Source organism: Liolophura sinensis, chromosome 11 (genome assembly GCF_032854445.1).
Source record: "Liolophura sinensis isolate JHLJ2023 chromosome 11, CUHK_Ljap_v2, whole genome shotgun sequence".
Taxonomy (NCBI): domain Eukaryota; kingdom Metazoa; phylum Mollusca; class Polyplacophora; order Chitonida; family Chitonidae; genus Liolophura; species Liolophura sinensis.
Genome location: NC_088305.1, coordinates 15,376,321 through 15,392,433, shown reverse-complemented (window position 1 = coordinate 15,392,433; position 16,113 = coordinate 15,376,321). Strand labels below are relative to the sequence as shown.

The window sequence follows — 16,113 nt, the reverse complement described above, 5'->3', positions numbered from 1 at the left end:
CAGTAAGTGTAAGCATAATGGTGTTATGCTGTAATTAACTACAGTGAGTGTAAGTATATTAGTGTTATTCATTAACTAATGAAGGAATACCAATTTCGAAATAAAAAAAACTAAAACTAACGTAATTGAAAGAATTGGTTCGAAAATGACCTAAAGAATAATTTTGATTATCATTTCTTTATTTCAGTGGCGTCGATAAAATACCAGAAAAAGCGGATTCCAACCCGGTATGTTTTTCATTAATAAAAAATGATTTTCATTATTGATAAATGGTTTTCATTATTGATAAATGGGTTTCATGATCTGAAAACATAAGAAATGAATAAATAAAATGACTAAAGGGGGGAAAAATCTGTCTGCTTTCAGTGTTTACAATTTTTTTACTTTGATCTCACGCCAAAACAGATTTGTCAAATATTCTCTTGCAGTATCATTGCACAGCCTGAAAAATTATAAAAATAACTTTGGAATGATAGTCTTTATATGTAAAAATTAGTCTTTCTTTCTGTAAACAACTGTTTCTCGTTTTCCCAGAGAGTGGACATCCGTTATCTCCAGTGCCCGGCAGCCGTCACAGTATCACACATTAAAAAGTTTGTCAGACTGAAGTACGATTTGTCACCATTATATAAGGTATGTGTGCCCTGAAGCCCTAATGGCTACATGATCTTATTCGTAATTGTTATATTTGTGGTAGAGTATTTGGTTTTCAGAATAACAATATCCGGAAGAAAAAGTAAATTTATGTATGCTTTCGGTTTTACGTCATAGTTAAGTTTTTCAGTTGCATAACGACGATCGAGGCATTAGGTGGGTGTACATATACTGTGTATTCGTGTGGTAGGGCGAGTCTATGTCGACAAAAGTGCTGCCAACACTGAAGTATCATGCCGAGGACACCATACATGACACCCCACCCAGTCACATTATACTGACACCGAGCCAGCCAGCCAGCCAGCTAGCCAGCCATATTTCCTTACTCTAACCTCTCACCGCTGAGCAACAAGCGATGCAGCCAAAAGTATAATTTTTGAAGTCTTTTTATGACCCGACCCACTTTGCGAAAAAGTAAAACCTTTGAAAAATTGTCTACATTGTCACATGAACGCATGATGTGCTCAGTTAGGTATTGTTATTTCCGCCATGGTCGTGCTGACGTCATCGGAGCAGTGACGATCGATATTATTCCTTATTATAATTAAGGAAGAAAGGAATTTCAGTAAATTTTGGATTGTGCACAAATAAGCTGTGGTCAATACTAAGACTTTTTCACGAGGGAATGTTTGCAGTATGTTCTTTGCAAGCAACAATCGGGCAACATAAATGAATGTATAGCGTTTATTCATCGATGTTTATTTCCTGTTTGTGCAGATTGACATTTTCCACAGCGACGAGGCGCTAAAAGACGATCTCACCTTAATGGATATAGCTTACATATACACGTGGAGACGAGTAAGTAATATGCATTTCCATTTTTTTTAGAATCAGAAATTACCGCAGTGGTAAAGCAGAGATCTGCATGCCTTTTATTTCTTTTTAATTTGATCAGAACGTTTGAAGAAATATTTTTGTATGGGGATATTGTAACATGAATACCGTAGTTACGGCATCGTTTTAAGGATTTTCTTAATAATTTTTTCTGTCGAAACATGAAAACTTACAGACCCGAACTTAGTCCGTTGTGTCAGTACGGTATATATAGTATTAAGATAGAGTAATGGCATATCCGCTAATACGCTGATCTTTGGTATTTAAAAAAAAATAAAAATAAAATAAATTTTAAATTGGTATGAAATAGGTTTCGAAATTAAGGGAAACATAGCCTCAATCGTCCTCTTCTGGAATGAACTGATCATTGACTAATTTCGTGGCCGAATCCAGCTAAATTAAAACAAAAATGTGGTTTTCGCCAAGTACTATGTGAAGAGATTGAGGTCACTGCGCATAAAAAGTGGAGCGTTCCTAACACCAGGAAGATAAAGAAAGTTACATTATAATATACCATCATCAACGTTCTTCTCACCATAACAAGATTTTCTCTGCTGGTGGTATAAAGAATAATTCTATGCATGAATGTCTTAGTGATTGGTGCTCGTGGTATTGCCTTTCTCAATGGACACAGTGAAAAGTAATGCTAAAACTAGTTATAGTGAGACTGCCAACCCTTAAATTGTCTCTTTTTTTCTGATTTTAGCGTGGACCCTTGAAGCTTTACTACTGCGTGTACGAGAATGGGGTGAAGAGAGTGCGGCTTGAGTGTACGGAACGCGATTTGTCGGATGGGACCCAGCCGTTAGTGCGAGAGAGGGGTCGGGGACCTGACGTAGTCGAGGGTTCGGCAGCGAAGATTCAACCTGCGAGGGGAGAAAAGCCGGGCGTGAGGAGCAGTGAAGAGAAACAAAAGGTTAAAGACGTTACCGAAACACGACCCCATGAGCAGAAAGACACAGAGGAGAAGCAAAAGAAGCCGATAGAAAAGGACGACCTTGCCAAAGAGGTGACAGAGAATAATCCAGTTATTAAAAAGAAGGCCGATAATGAGGAGAAAGCCGATGGCGCTAACCCTGGCACTTCTAATACGGTACGCGTGAAAGAGGAACAGACGGTGGAGAAGGAGCGGGCAGGCAAAGGCAATGATAAAAGTGCTCCCGAGTCCAATCCGCCAGTCAACACCAAAGACCCAGTGACAAACGGTACGGGAAATGGAATGAAAGACAATTCTGTCGTGTCCAGCGATAAATCGAACAACACCGCGGACAAACAACAGGCGTCTGAGATCAGCGGTGCTCAGAAATCCGTCAATGGCCGAGAGGTCTCTGGTAACGATGACAGTGTTCCTCCGAAGTCAGAGTCGAACTCTAAAGACAAAGCTGACAAAGCAGCTTCTAATGGACTAGTGATTAACAAATCTTCAAATGTGAAAGACAAGCCTAGCCCCAAAACTGTGGCACCTTCACAAGTTAAAAAAGATAAAAAGACGAAGCGGAGCTTAGACGATAGCGTGGCGAAGTGTAAAGCCAGGGGTGAACTAGCTCTTCAGGCCAATGGGAATACGCAACGAATCAACAATGGCGGTACGGGATAAGGGGCCAATCAGAAAGTTGCACGTGCTCGTCGCGTGCGCTCTGAATGACATGTGGGGCGGGGCATCTTTTATTCTCGTCAGCCTGCCTGTCGTTCCCAAACATGTAAACGAGAAATATTTGGCTTTGCGAAGAAGCCTTGTTTGTTCTTTGATCGGAGTTGAACTCCCAACACATCGGCTCATCCGTCGTTGTAGTGTTTCATTGCTACCATGATATTTTGAAAAACTCGATGTTCGAAAGGATGTCATGACTAGTGGCATTTAGGATGACTCGATAAATTTACTGCCATCCACATACAACCAACGTTTGCAGCAGTTTCATAGTGGGGGAAAATGAGGCAATCTCTGTTTTGCATTTAATAAGGTGATCACAAAATTAGATACGGCACGACCTGTTTTATCAGACTGTAACAGGAAGAAGTTTGGTTCTTGTGCCTTGAATGATTATTTATTTCTTACAAAATCAAGTGAAAGTTGTGCCGGAATGTTTGTACAGCTTCTGAAACGAATCCAAATTTGTACAAAGCGTCAGGGGCGTTAACACGTTGCGATTTGTCGCTTCGAGTCGTCGAAATGGACAAGTCTAGAAAGTCTGTATTTCATAAGCGATTTGTCGAATTATGTGGAATAGCCTTTGTCATATTTTCTTTTCTGCGAATTCGAAATTACATCTGAATTTTATACGGCTGAGTTTGATATCTGGTATAAACAAATGAAGTGTTTGTGACTCCACGTATTACTAGGGAAAAGCTGTCAACTGTGTGACCTAAAAGCATAGCATATTACTTCAGCATTTATGAGAAAGGCGACTAGTTGAATTGCATTTAAGCTGTTGCTTTATTTCTTCTAACGCAACAAGTTTTATTTTACATTTTCGTTACACTTTTTTTATCATGACGCACACAGTTTAGTCTCAGTATTGCTTTTTGTTTCGTGTTTAGTTGGCCAGGTATCAAGCCTGTATCACTATTAACCGCTCATACCCAGTGCATACCACGAAATATATTAGAATATTTCTCCATAAATAAATTTTTTGTTTGTTGAAAGAGCCTATCTTGCCCAGTAAATAACGTTTATTTTGCATCCTGTGACATGAGAAATACCTCAGAACAATGTTAACCGCTAATCACTGTGAGTGTATATATATTATATCAGCAAACCATACCGGCGATACCAACATAACATACATACCTGTGTTATACGTTTGCTGTTTTGTTGGGCGACATCGGAAGCTGACGTGGCCATGCATGGTGATGTCATTCAGATCAGGGTTTGGTACATTTTTGATGGGATGGGTTCGTTTTCTCCAGAATAGCTCTTCTCAGACCAACAAAGCTATTAGATTTCATTGGTGGTCATGTGCGGTCATGATAAAATATAGTTTCTTGATACTGAAACAGCATCTGGTGCTATACCCAGTTGTGCGCATGACACTATACCCAGTTGCGCGCATGACGAATCATTACAAATTGCACCTGCTTTACGCTGTATTTCTTCGTACAACAATCTTGTATAGGCTTCATTTTGTTTCAGTGCTGTTAAATGATGTGTACGTATCATTAATTTGCTTGACTTATTTGCTTGCAGTAGCTGTAAATATCAACTGTGCTAGAGAATAAACATTTCGTGAGCCATCCTAAATTTGTCTGCGCTATTCCTTACTGAACGTGGATATTGATGCCGACAAATGGCTAGCTTATCCACATACCAAATATATGTCTCGTTTTTTGAACTGCAGTACTTTCCTTCCTTAACCGATTCTTCAGGCGCAATTGCTGATACTGATGTGTGCATGCGATTTGACCTAGGGATAATCCACGTACTGGTCAACCAGATGTCAGAATAAGGTGACTGATTGCTGTTAGTGATGTGGGCATGGCCCCTTGCGTAAGGGGATATCCCACATACTGGTTGACCCGATGCCAGAATAATGTGGCTGGTTGCTGGTACTAATGTGAGCATGCCGTTTTGCGTTAGTGGATATCCCACGTACTGGTCGACCCGATGTCATAATGTTGTTGCTGAGCAGGTACTTACAATTCACACGTCAACTTGAAACAAATATATTCTCACATCAAAAAATGAACAACAAACAATAAAACCCAAGTGGCTTGATCTAAGTCAGCACAGAAACCTGCGGATGGTCGTGGGTTTCCCCTGGGCTCTACCCGGTTTCCTCCAGCCATAATACTGGCCGCCGTCGTACAAGTGAAATATTCTTGAGTACAGCGTAAAAAACCAATCAAATAAATAATCAATCAATCAATCATCAATGATGAGCGATCAATGAGATCCGAGCTGTGGCATGCTTGTTACCTGTCGAGCCCAGATGGGTATGGTTTCTTCCCAGATCGGCATGGTTTTCTCACGGCTCTACATGGATTTCCATTTCTCTTCTTGGATTTCCATGGTTTCGTCTTAGGTTTACATGGTTTCCTCCCGGATTTCCATGGGCTCCTCCCGGATTTACATGGTTTCTTCCTGGATTCACAAGGTTTCTTCTCGGATCTACATGGTTTCCTCCACAAAGAAATCAATCATAAAATAAAACATTCCGGAGTACGACATAAAGCACGAATAAGTTAAAATAAATACAAGTGAAATATACAATGAACAAAATAAACGCAGGCAATCAATTCGACGATTTTTAATCAAGCAGCCGAATGGAATTACGCATGTCAGAACCGTGGAAAACCAAAAAGATGCCAACTGACTGACATTCTGATTTGTGAGCAAAAAAACGTGAGCTTTTCCTAATTATTTTTACGACTATCTATCGAAAAAAAAAAAGAACAAGGCTTTCTTATTGACAGAAAACAACAGAACAATAATTTTATTTATTTATTTCCCTATTTTCAATTGAGAATAGTGAATGGGCCGTAACTTAGTGGTTGGATGCGCTTGTCTTTCAATCGCTATAGAAAACGGGAGGTTCGAGTTCAAACCCGGTGTTGGACAATGGCGGTGGGAATGAATTCCCCTGTTCTCACCTGTCTTATAGGTCGTTGAACACTAATTGTCATGGACCAATTAATATGCATGGTGTGCAAATCTGTGTATACGTCCACAATCCGGTGGGTTTGAATTCAACATCCGGATTTAAATATACATGGCAGGACTGTGGAGAATGAAAGTTAGAGTAGGTGACTGATATTTCGGTTCTCTGGCAACAAAAAACCGTAAGCTGTTCTTAATTTTGCTACTAGCTGCCGAAACAACCCACAAGAAGACTTTTTGAATGATCGACATGAGACAGAACAATTTTATTTATTTTATTTGTTTATTTCGAACATACCCGATGCGGATTCAAACCAAGTCTGGGAAAGATGGTTAAATCATCTGTTGTTTGATAATATTCATTATCATTGTTATCATTATATTCATTGTATATATCGAATGTGTTAAAACGCACTGAACGTCAGCATGCTGGCCTTTTCAATTCACAATGTAATGTCCAAACTCAAAACTCTGGTATTACAAACGTTTATAGCGGAAAGTGACCACAGCTAAACATGATAAATTCAAGCCTGCATGATATTAGTGACAATATTGTTTAGACAAAAGTAAATAAACAATTATTTTAATTGGAAAAAAATAAGCTATGTTAAAAAGTATTAACACATGTATGAAGGGATTTAGCACTCAAAGTCATATAATTTATTTATTTATTTGATTGGTGTTTTACGCCGTACTCAAGAATATTTCAATTATACGACGGCAGCCAGCATTATGGTCGGAGGAAACCGGACAGAGCCCAGGGGAAACCCACGTCCATCCGCAGGTTGCTAGCAGACCTTCCCACGTACGGCCTGAGAGGAAGCCAGCATGAGCTGGACTTGAACTCACACCGGCCGCATTGGTGAGAGGTTCCTGGGTCATTACGCTGCGCTAGCGCGCTAACCAACTGAGCAAAGCCATATAATACTGAAGGTCTGGTTTACAACATGTACATTTTTGAAAAGTAGTTTTGCAGATGAAGTTTCTTTAAGTACTTCGATCAAAAACAGTTCAAAATTAATATATGTTAACTGAGATGATATGAAAAGGATGTCTTTATTCGCTCACATGTAAAATAGTCGTTTTGCATTCATTGTCCCGTGAATTTTGGAGTGATATAAAACCTTTCGAAATCTACACATTATACATAAATATGTCTCATTGAATGCATGGTATGTAAAAATTTTGCTGAATTATGTAAAGATAAAGTTAACCAAGTATGTACTGAACGATGTCTGTACTCAGTCATGTAATCTGATGTTCTAAACAATATTTGTCACTCGGACTTGTCAGGTGTTAAATATAGAACTGAGGCTAGTCTGTAACATGTTTATGGCAAGTCTGTAGCATTCTGGGGCGAGCCTGCAGCATTCTAGGGCAAGCCTGAAGCATTGTGGGGCAAGTCTGTAGCATTGTGGGGCAAGTCTGTAGCATTATGGGGCGAGTCTGCAGCATTCTGGGGCGAGTCTGCAGCATTCTGGGGCGAGCCTGTAGCATTCTGGGGCGAGTCTGTAGCATTGTGGGGCAAGTCTGTAGCATTATGGGGCAGGTCTGTAGCATTGTGGGGCGAGTCTCTAGCATTGTGTGTTACGTTAAACGGGTCAAGTCTGCTGGCATGGGTGGATGATGTTACAAAGTGTGCATTCATTTATCCATCATTTACTACTTCCACTCATTATTTTTCCTGATGTCGTTAAAACTAAATCCGGGGACACCCTATCGTCAGATTCATTTGGCCCATGTCTGATATTTTACATATGTTAATAATGTAATTATACAGCTTGGAACACCATGGACATATACCAGTACTGACCCGTCTGTTCATGTTTTAGAAGAGGTAATGACTTCGTAATTATCGCATTCGCAGTGAGTCCTTGTATTAGCATATTTCTTAACGGATGCGAGAAAAGCAAGGACTGGACACGTTTTAGAAAGTTAGCTGACTGGACCGTTCCAACATATTTTATTAATTGGCTGTATATTTCGCACCTGTATTCCAACCTTTACTGTTCATTTGGTGTGGTGTACAGAATGGTGTTAGACAAGATGGAATTATATAAAAAAAGTTTACATTTGTATTACCCTGACTTTGGCCTATCAAATACTGGTGTTTTCTATTGTTTTCTGCTTGAAGTAATATTGCTGGTCATCTAATTAACCGTTTGTTCTAAGACGATGGCCTTTTGTTTAGCCATCACCAAAACTCTTTTTTACCTAGGCTGTTGCTTTTTGTATAAATATATGCTTCTCATAACACACAGAATAGAAGAAAATGCTATAATGTTTGGTTGTGGCTCGAGATGTTTATAATATGTGAATATGGGTGTCTTAGGCGTACGGCGAAGAGGTTGTCAGAAAGTATCGCTTTAAATGGTATTACGGAACGTGCGTTTAGGGCTGTAAATTATGGTCAACTTATTTATTCAAATTCTGTTTTTAATATAGGAGATGCAGTATAGTGCCAGTTGATGCTGCTTTTGCACTGACATTCCCTAGTGTGGCTCTGTAATATACGTATAAAGCTGTACTCGGTTTCAAGAAAGAAATATTGCAATGTGAGATATTGTCATGAGAAATAATGTCACATGAAATTGTCATGAAATGTATTGTCATATGAGATATTGTCATGAGATATATTGTCATATGAGATATTGTGAAAAATATTGTCATATGAGATATTGTGAAATATATTGTCAAAATGAGATAATTATCATGAGATGTATTGCTATATGAGATATTGTCATGAGAAATATGGTCATATGAAATTGTCCTCAGATGTATTGTCATATGAGATACATATGCAATGGTAAATAAAACAACTTGCTGTCATGGTCATAATAATAAAAACAACAACAACGTTTCTCACTCTCTTAATTTGTTTTCCTCTTTGCTATTCTTCTTACGGTTTTCATGTATGTATTCCTTTTTCATGGACTTGGTGTCTGGGAAAGAGTTGTGTCTTATATAAAGCACTCACACGATGTCATGTTAATAATTGACAGTGCCGGTAGTGATATTTAATCGCTAATCTGATTACCACCCACGTGGTCAAACCTTCCTTGGATGACAAATCCGGCCAAAAATCCTGGATACCCTTAGATTTTCTTTAACCTCTGTATGGAGGTTACCATAGAGATCCGCATATTCTAACATCGTGGCAAAATTCTTACCAGAGATTCAGTGCAGCACGTGTCATACAGTCCCTGTGGAATTTGCCATATCAAATTCTCATGTGTTCCTCTTGCAAACAGCACAGCTTGTTGACTGGCTTTTTGCGAGGAAAGTTACTGTAACATAATGTTGAGTATAAGAGTTACGAGATCGAATCTAGCTTCCGCTGCGTGTCTGAAGCGTGTTTTTCTATATTAAAAAACTTATCTGATGTCAAATTACAGCAGTTTTAAGTGAGATTACAAGCGAATTTCTCCAAAGTTATACGCTGTAACTAGAAATTTTTAGAGAATTATATACAGCTATACTTTAAAAATACGAATTTGGTTTTCGAATGTTATCTGACGTGTGAATTGTTCTGATTGGTTTTAAAAATGTCCCGTATTATCACGTCAAAAACCATTTAATGTTCTCACCACGATATGGCAGCAATTTTGCCAAATTGGCGTCAAGCCATGGTCATTCATTCATTTATTCCAACATTTTTTACGATTGTAATCAAAAGTACAATGAAAAACTTATCAATTTTACTTAATAGTAGGAAATTTATTTACCTCGAAACTGCTAATTAGAACCGCTGTTTTTTTAAAAATATTTTGCAAACAAAGGTTCATTGTTTTTATATTTTTCCCTATTTATGTTATTGTACATAAACTTTTTTGATAACAAATTATTTTTTTTAAAATAAACATATTCACCACTCATAAAAACTGTATGTTTACACTGATCACAGATGATTGAATTTCACGTAGTAGTGCGATAGAAGGACATAAAGTATGAGAAAAAAGGTATGATACAGGTATTGGTTTAAAAATAAAACTTGAATGGGAATTATGCACATGACAATGCGTATTAAACAGAAGTATATAGAACTCCTCATACATGCAAAAGCATTCCCCACCGGAAGGCAAACTATATAAATGAGAAATAATTTATTTCCATTGTTGCAATTTTAGATCATCATTACTGAGCGCGACTGAATTAGTCTGCTCCAGTCGTATATAGGGAGTTGTTAAGTGTCCTTTTTAGTGGCGTCACAGAGAGTTGATAAAGTGTCCTTTTTAGTGACGTCGTAGAGAGTTGTTGAATAGTCCTTTCTAGTTGCGCCGTAAAGAGTCGTTGAAGTGTCCCTTTTAGTTCCGCAGTAGAGAGTTGTTAAAGTGTTCTTTTTGCGGAATCGGAGAGAGTTGTTAAAGTGTCCTTTTAGTGGGGTCGCAGGGATTTATTTATTTATTTATTTGATTGCTGTTTTACGCCGTACTCAAGAATATTTCACTTATACGACGGCGGTCAGCATTATGGTGGGAAGAACCGGGCACAGCTTGGGGGAAAGCCACAGGTTGCTGGCAGACCTTCCCACGTACGGCTGGAGAGGAAGCCAGCATGAGCTGGACTTGAACTCACAGCGACCGCATTGGTGAGAGACTCCTGGGCCATTACGCTCTGCTAGCGCGCTAACCGACTGAGCCACGGAGTCCCCCGGGTCGCAGGGAATTGTTAAGTGTTTTTTTAGTAGCGTCACAGAGAGTTGTTGAAGTGTCCTTATTAGTGGCGTCGGAGAGAGGTTATAAAGTGTCCTTTTTTGTGGCGTTGTAGAGAGTTGTTAAAGTGTCCTTTTTAGCGGCGTCACAGAGAGTTGTGAAAGTGTTCTTTTTAGTGGCGCCGTAGGTAGTTGTTAAAGTGCTCTTATTAGCGGCGTCGTAGAGAGTTGCTAAAAGTGTCCTTTTTAGTGGCGTCACAGAGAATTGTTAAAGTGTCCTTTTAGTGGCATCACAGAGAGTTGTTGAAGTGTCCTTTTTATTGGCGTCACAGAGGTTTATTAAAGCGTTCTTTTTAGTGGCGTCGCAGAGAGTTGTTTAAGTGTTATTTTTGGTGGGATCTTAGAGAGTTAATACAGCGTCCTTTGTAGTGGCGCGGTAGAGTTTTGTTAAGTGTCCTTTTCAGTGGCTTTGTTATTACTCAAGATATATGCATGCAAGCATTTCGGCGAGAAAACGATTCGTGCATGAAGTTTAGATAATTCAATAATTATGCATATTAATAAATGATGGAAAATATGTCATATATATATACATTCTACGTGTCTTTCTGAAAATAAAACGTGAACCCCCCCCCCCCCCAAAAAAAAACAAATGGGAAAAGCAATGTTTTAACTCTATAAAGAATTATAGGCTTTGCCTTAATCTTTTAAATAAGTAAAATCCGCATTGGTTTCATACTAAACCCGTTCTAAAACTAAAATAGTTCCGGAAAGAATAATGTGAGCAATTTATTAAAAACAAAAATGTATTTGTTTAGGTGGAATTTATGCCACACACATCAGTAAAATGTACTCACGTGCATGCATTAGGCGCGTGCAAATTTTACCACGTTCATACACAGCTGCCTCACCAAAGTGATTTTATAATGCCGCTTGAATTGTGCTGTAAAATATAAACAATTACATATTTTACTGTTAGCTACATATAACACCAGTTAAACAAATGAAATAAATTAAATATAATCTTAATGAAAGACCATTTCATTTTATATCAGGAAATTATGTAGTGAAAATGTGTCAGATCTGTAGCGCGCGCAGACAGGGTATCAACTATTCTCTGAAGACAATCCTGGTTGCTAGGAGACAGCCCACCAGGCAATAGCTGGACGACAAAACTTCAAGCCCTGACCAGATTGCTGAGCTGGCCAGCTCATATGGCTCCTTCACCCTACAGCACAATGTGCCATCACCAACAGCTTAATGACACTCTGACAACACCCGGGGGCCATATTTTGTAAGAGGGGCTTCACAAGGAGTTACAGCAATGCGCAAACGTTCTCTCGATTTACCTCTTTTTCGGCTGAATCGGCTTAAAGGTGAAGATTTCTACATCATGGGCTATTTCAATATAAGCACAAGGGTCATTGGTTTCTAAACATGGTGCTGGATCACTCTTGTGGAGTTTATTTTGTTAAAATCTGTGACTTTAAATCTCAACCTTACATGTAAACTTGTATCTGCATCATTTAATATATGTTCTATCAAACGAGGCATGTATCGGCTGTGTTTTCCATGGAAATCGTGTCTTACCAATTTATGTTCTTCACTTTTGGAGCGTCAATATACACTCCAAAAATTAATTTGTTAATTTTAACGGACAGCTTGAGTGGTGCGAGAATGTGTTCTGCTATTATTTTCAACATAATATCCTGTTAGTTTGATAGAATTAGTTTGTTAGAAATAATAGAATACATGTGCACATTAATCTTTTGAAATAGCAGAATACATTCTAGCATCATTTAGGCAACAGATTTTCGGTTAAAATTAACAGAATCATTTTTTAGTGTACAGCCACGAAGCATTGAACATTAACCTATAAAGGGAACTTTTTTCATCATAAAACTTCAAACTGGCGAACCCTGATAATACGAAATCTACATTTGGTGAATTTTGCTTATTGTCTTCTGTTTATGTTAATGTCTATGATGTAAATTGTACTATACATGAAAACGTTACAGCCATCGCTTCATATTCGTGGTATTGTTATACGACTAAAAACAGAGCAACACAAACTTGCATGCATCTAAAACTGAATACATATATAAAACTGTTAATTGTTCATTACTCGAATCTGTCAGCCTATACATACATGTATAAAAATGTTAAATGTTCATTACTCGAATCTGTCAGCCTATACATATACATGTATAAAAATATTAATTGTTCATTACTCGAATCGGTCAGCCTATACATATATTTATACATATCTGTTAACATTATTAGATTACTATGGGATAAATCATGGCAAAGCCTTTTTCAAAATATAAAAATTTTCACAATGTGGTACCTCAATATTCTATATAAAAATGTGGCTACAATTTGAATTAATCGGCTGTTTTTTTTTTATATATTATGAAGATGATATGTTCCATTTGTTAAACGCATGGGATTGTTTTCAAGTCAGATATCAAGCTCGTATTCCAGGATAATTTACATGTCAACCAAACAGCCAAACGCTAACCAGTCTCTCTAATACATGGCACTGGTGATTATGTACATGTCAACCAAACAGCCAAACGCTAACCAGTCTCTCCAATACATGGCATTGGGGATTATGTACATGTCAACCAAACAGCCAAACGCTAACCAGTCTCTCCAATACATGGCATTGGGGATTATGTACATGTCAACCAAACAGCCAAACGCTAACCAGTCTCTCTAATACATGGCATTGGTGATTATGTATATGCAAGTTTTTTTTTGTCGAATATGCTATAAAATGTGTGGGTATTTTCTCATGAAAGAGGATTTGTTGCACATTTCAATTGCATTTTTCTGTTTAGCAGATGTTATCTCTGTCACGCAAGGTGGCTACAATGTAATCCTGTATACATCAAAATAACAGCGTGTGGACGTGTATAGGCCCTGTATACCTGCAAAGACCGACAGTTTAAACAGAATAGCCTAAAATGTTGCGTTACAGGCCCATGAGTGTGTGAAAGAAAATGAGCGAAGTTCGAAAATACAAGATAAAAGCATCACTGAAATTTTATGTGGTCGAATTCTGTCGATTTTGTGTAAAAATCCAGAAGTTTGCGCCTGCACGCCTGAACGCACACATTGCATAATGCGCTGATATGAACTCGAAAAGTGTGAGAATGAATCATTTGCTTGCTGGACTACATAAACCACTTTGTCCAATTAATCCGCAGGTATTTCTGGGCTACTTTCCATGTTACGTAACAATTAGAATACCATAGAAAAAAATACGCTGAGAAGAAAGATGAAACAGCTGTCGAATTTATTGCTAAATTTTTTTCTGAGGTTAAATGTTACGAATAAAGTGCACAAGTATGCAGCGAACTGTCAAACTGCAAGCAACAGGCAGCTGACTCTGCAACCTGAATCACCTGTACAGCCTACATAAATGTAAACTGTAATACATGAAGATGTAAGGCATTCATTAATATTACAGTGTATTATTAAACAGATTTTATTTACTTATTCTGTATGTCCTTTACGGCGTATATTTCAGATATAACGTTTACATGTCGAGGATATGGAGTCCAATCGGAAGAAGCCACTGTGCTTCTGCAGCATCGTACTTAATGCCGCAGCCGAAATATAGGCGGAGCTGGATTCCAGTCGCGATCTCATCGCAAGCGCTCGTCGTCTTCCTAAAGACTCCTCGGCAGCGGACTAACTAAACACGAATAAATTTATGTGCCAAGAAGTCTGCATTTGCACAATCTGCATATGTCTGCAGCGAACATTCACGCTGCTCTTATATGAATATAGAAGTTTGCTCAGACAACTTAAACAACTTTAAGTATGATTATCATTTTTATACTGAACGACTGAATAGAACCCACACTTTAAAAACATTTTATTTGTTTTTATTGTCGTTAGTTCATCGAAATGAGTACATTCCAAACGTTTTAATATCAATGTGCAGGTACAAGACGACATTCAGGTGTTATAGGCCCGATGAAGGCACACCGACTTATCATGTACGTGTGTTATAGGCCCGATGAAGTCACACCGACTTATGATGTACGTGTGTTATAGGCCCGATGAAGTCACACCGACTTATGATGTATGTGTGTTATAGGCCCGATGAAGTCACGCCGACTTATGATGTATGTGTGTTATAGGCCCGATGAAGTCACACCGACTTATGATGTATGTGTGTTATAGGCCCGATGAAGTCACGCCGACTTATGATGTATGTGTGTTATAGGCCCGATGAAGTCACACCGACTTATGATGTATGTGTGTTATAGGCCCGATGAAGTCACGCCGACTTATGATGTATGTGTGTTATAGGCCCGATGAAGTCACACCGACTTATGATGTATGTGTGTTATAGGCCCGATGAAGTCACACCGACTTATGATGTGTGTGTGTGTGTTATAGGCCCGATGAAGTCACACCGACTTATGATGTACGTGTGTTATAGGCCCGATGAAGTCACACCGACTTATGATGTACGTGTGTTATAGGCCCGATGAAGTCACACCGACTTATGATGTATGTGTGTGTGTTATAGGCCCGATGAAGTCACACCGACTTATGATGTATGTAATGACAGATAAGAAATAGCTTATAGGTGAGGATCTAGTAAATTTCAGATCTGTATACAGTTTGGCGTGTAAACAAATGATTTTGACGGCTATAGCATAATGAGAAGTCAAGCCAGCTGTCAATGCACAGCCAGTAAGTTCGGTAAACCCATCTTAAACCTTATGATTCCTAAAAAAAGGGAAAAAACAAGAACATTTCTTGAGATGGTTTTTTTTTGCTGTGATGGATGTCTGCATGGGTCAGGTTGTTTGGGTGATTGATCACCAAAATGTTCGCAAATGGGCCTCCAGAGTTCCGAATAAACTGTCATTGTATGTAGAAATAAGTATGATAGAGAAATAGTCTTTGATAATAAATAAATGCATACAGTCAGGAGTTATACTTGTGCCCAGAGTTAAGAGTTATAATAGATACCACATCAATACAATTACCATAAAACTCAATACAATTACGATAAAAATGTGGTCACCATGCATAGTAAAATTTTCTGTTCATATACTCATTACGGGTTAGATTTAACAGAAAGTCTGCTGAGTGATTGGCTAGAATGTATTCTGTTATTATAGTATAATATTGTGTTATGTTCAACATAATATCCTGTTAGTCTAATAGAATCCTCATATTGAATTACCACAATATTTATGCCGTATTTAACAGAATAAACTGCGATAATAGCAGAAAACGTTCTAACATCTCTCCGACTTTTTCTTAAATTTAACATTTTTTTTTGGAGAGTAATATTACAAGATATTACTAACTGACATTAGTGAGGTAATAAATGTGCAGGAAACACAAT

General features: G+C 38.2%; 1 protein-coding gene across 2 annotated transcripts in view; it reads left to right on the top strand.

The window, feature by feature from the left end:
• LOC135477640 (polycomb group protein Psc-like) overlaps positions 1–4,717 on the top strand; it is a 34,159-nt gene extending 29,442 nt beyond the window's left edge. For both annotated transcript variants that reach the window (XM_064757811.1, XM_064757812.1), the window contains exons 7-10: positions 188–227; positions 535–633; positions 1,372–1,452; positions 2,195–4,717. In XM_064757811.1, the coding sequence (XP_064613881.1) occupies positions 188–227; positions 535–633; positions 1,372–1,452; positions 2,195–3,085 (1,111 nt within the window). In that variant the 3' untranslated portion in view covers positions 3,086–4,717. The remainder of the gene's footprint in view (positions 1–187; positions 228–534; positions 634–1,371; positions 1,453–2,194) is intronic.
• The last annotated feature ends 11,396 nt before the right edge of the window (positions 4,718–16,113 follow it).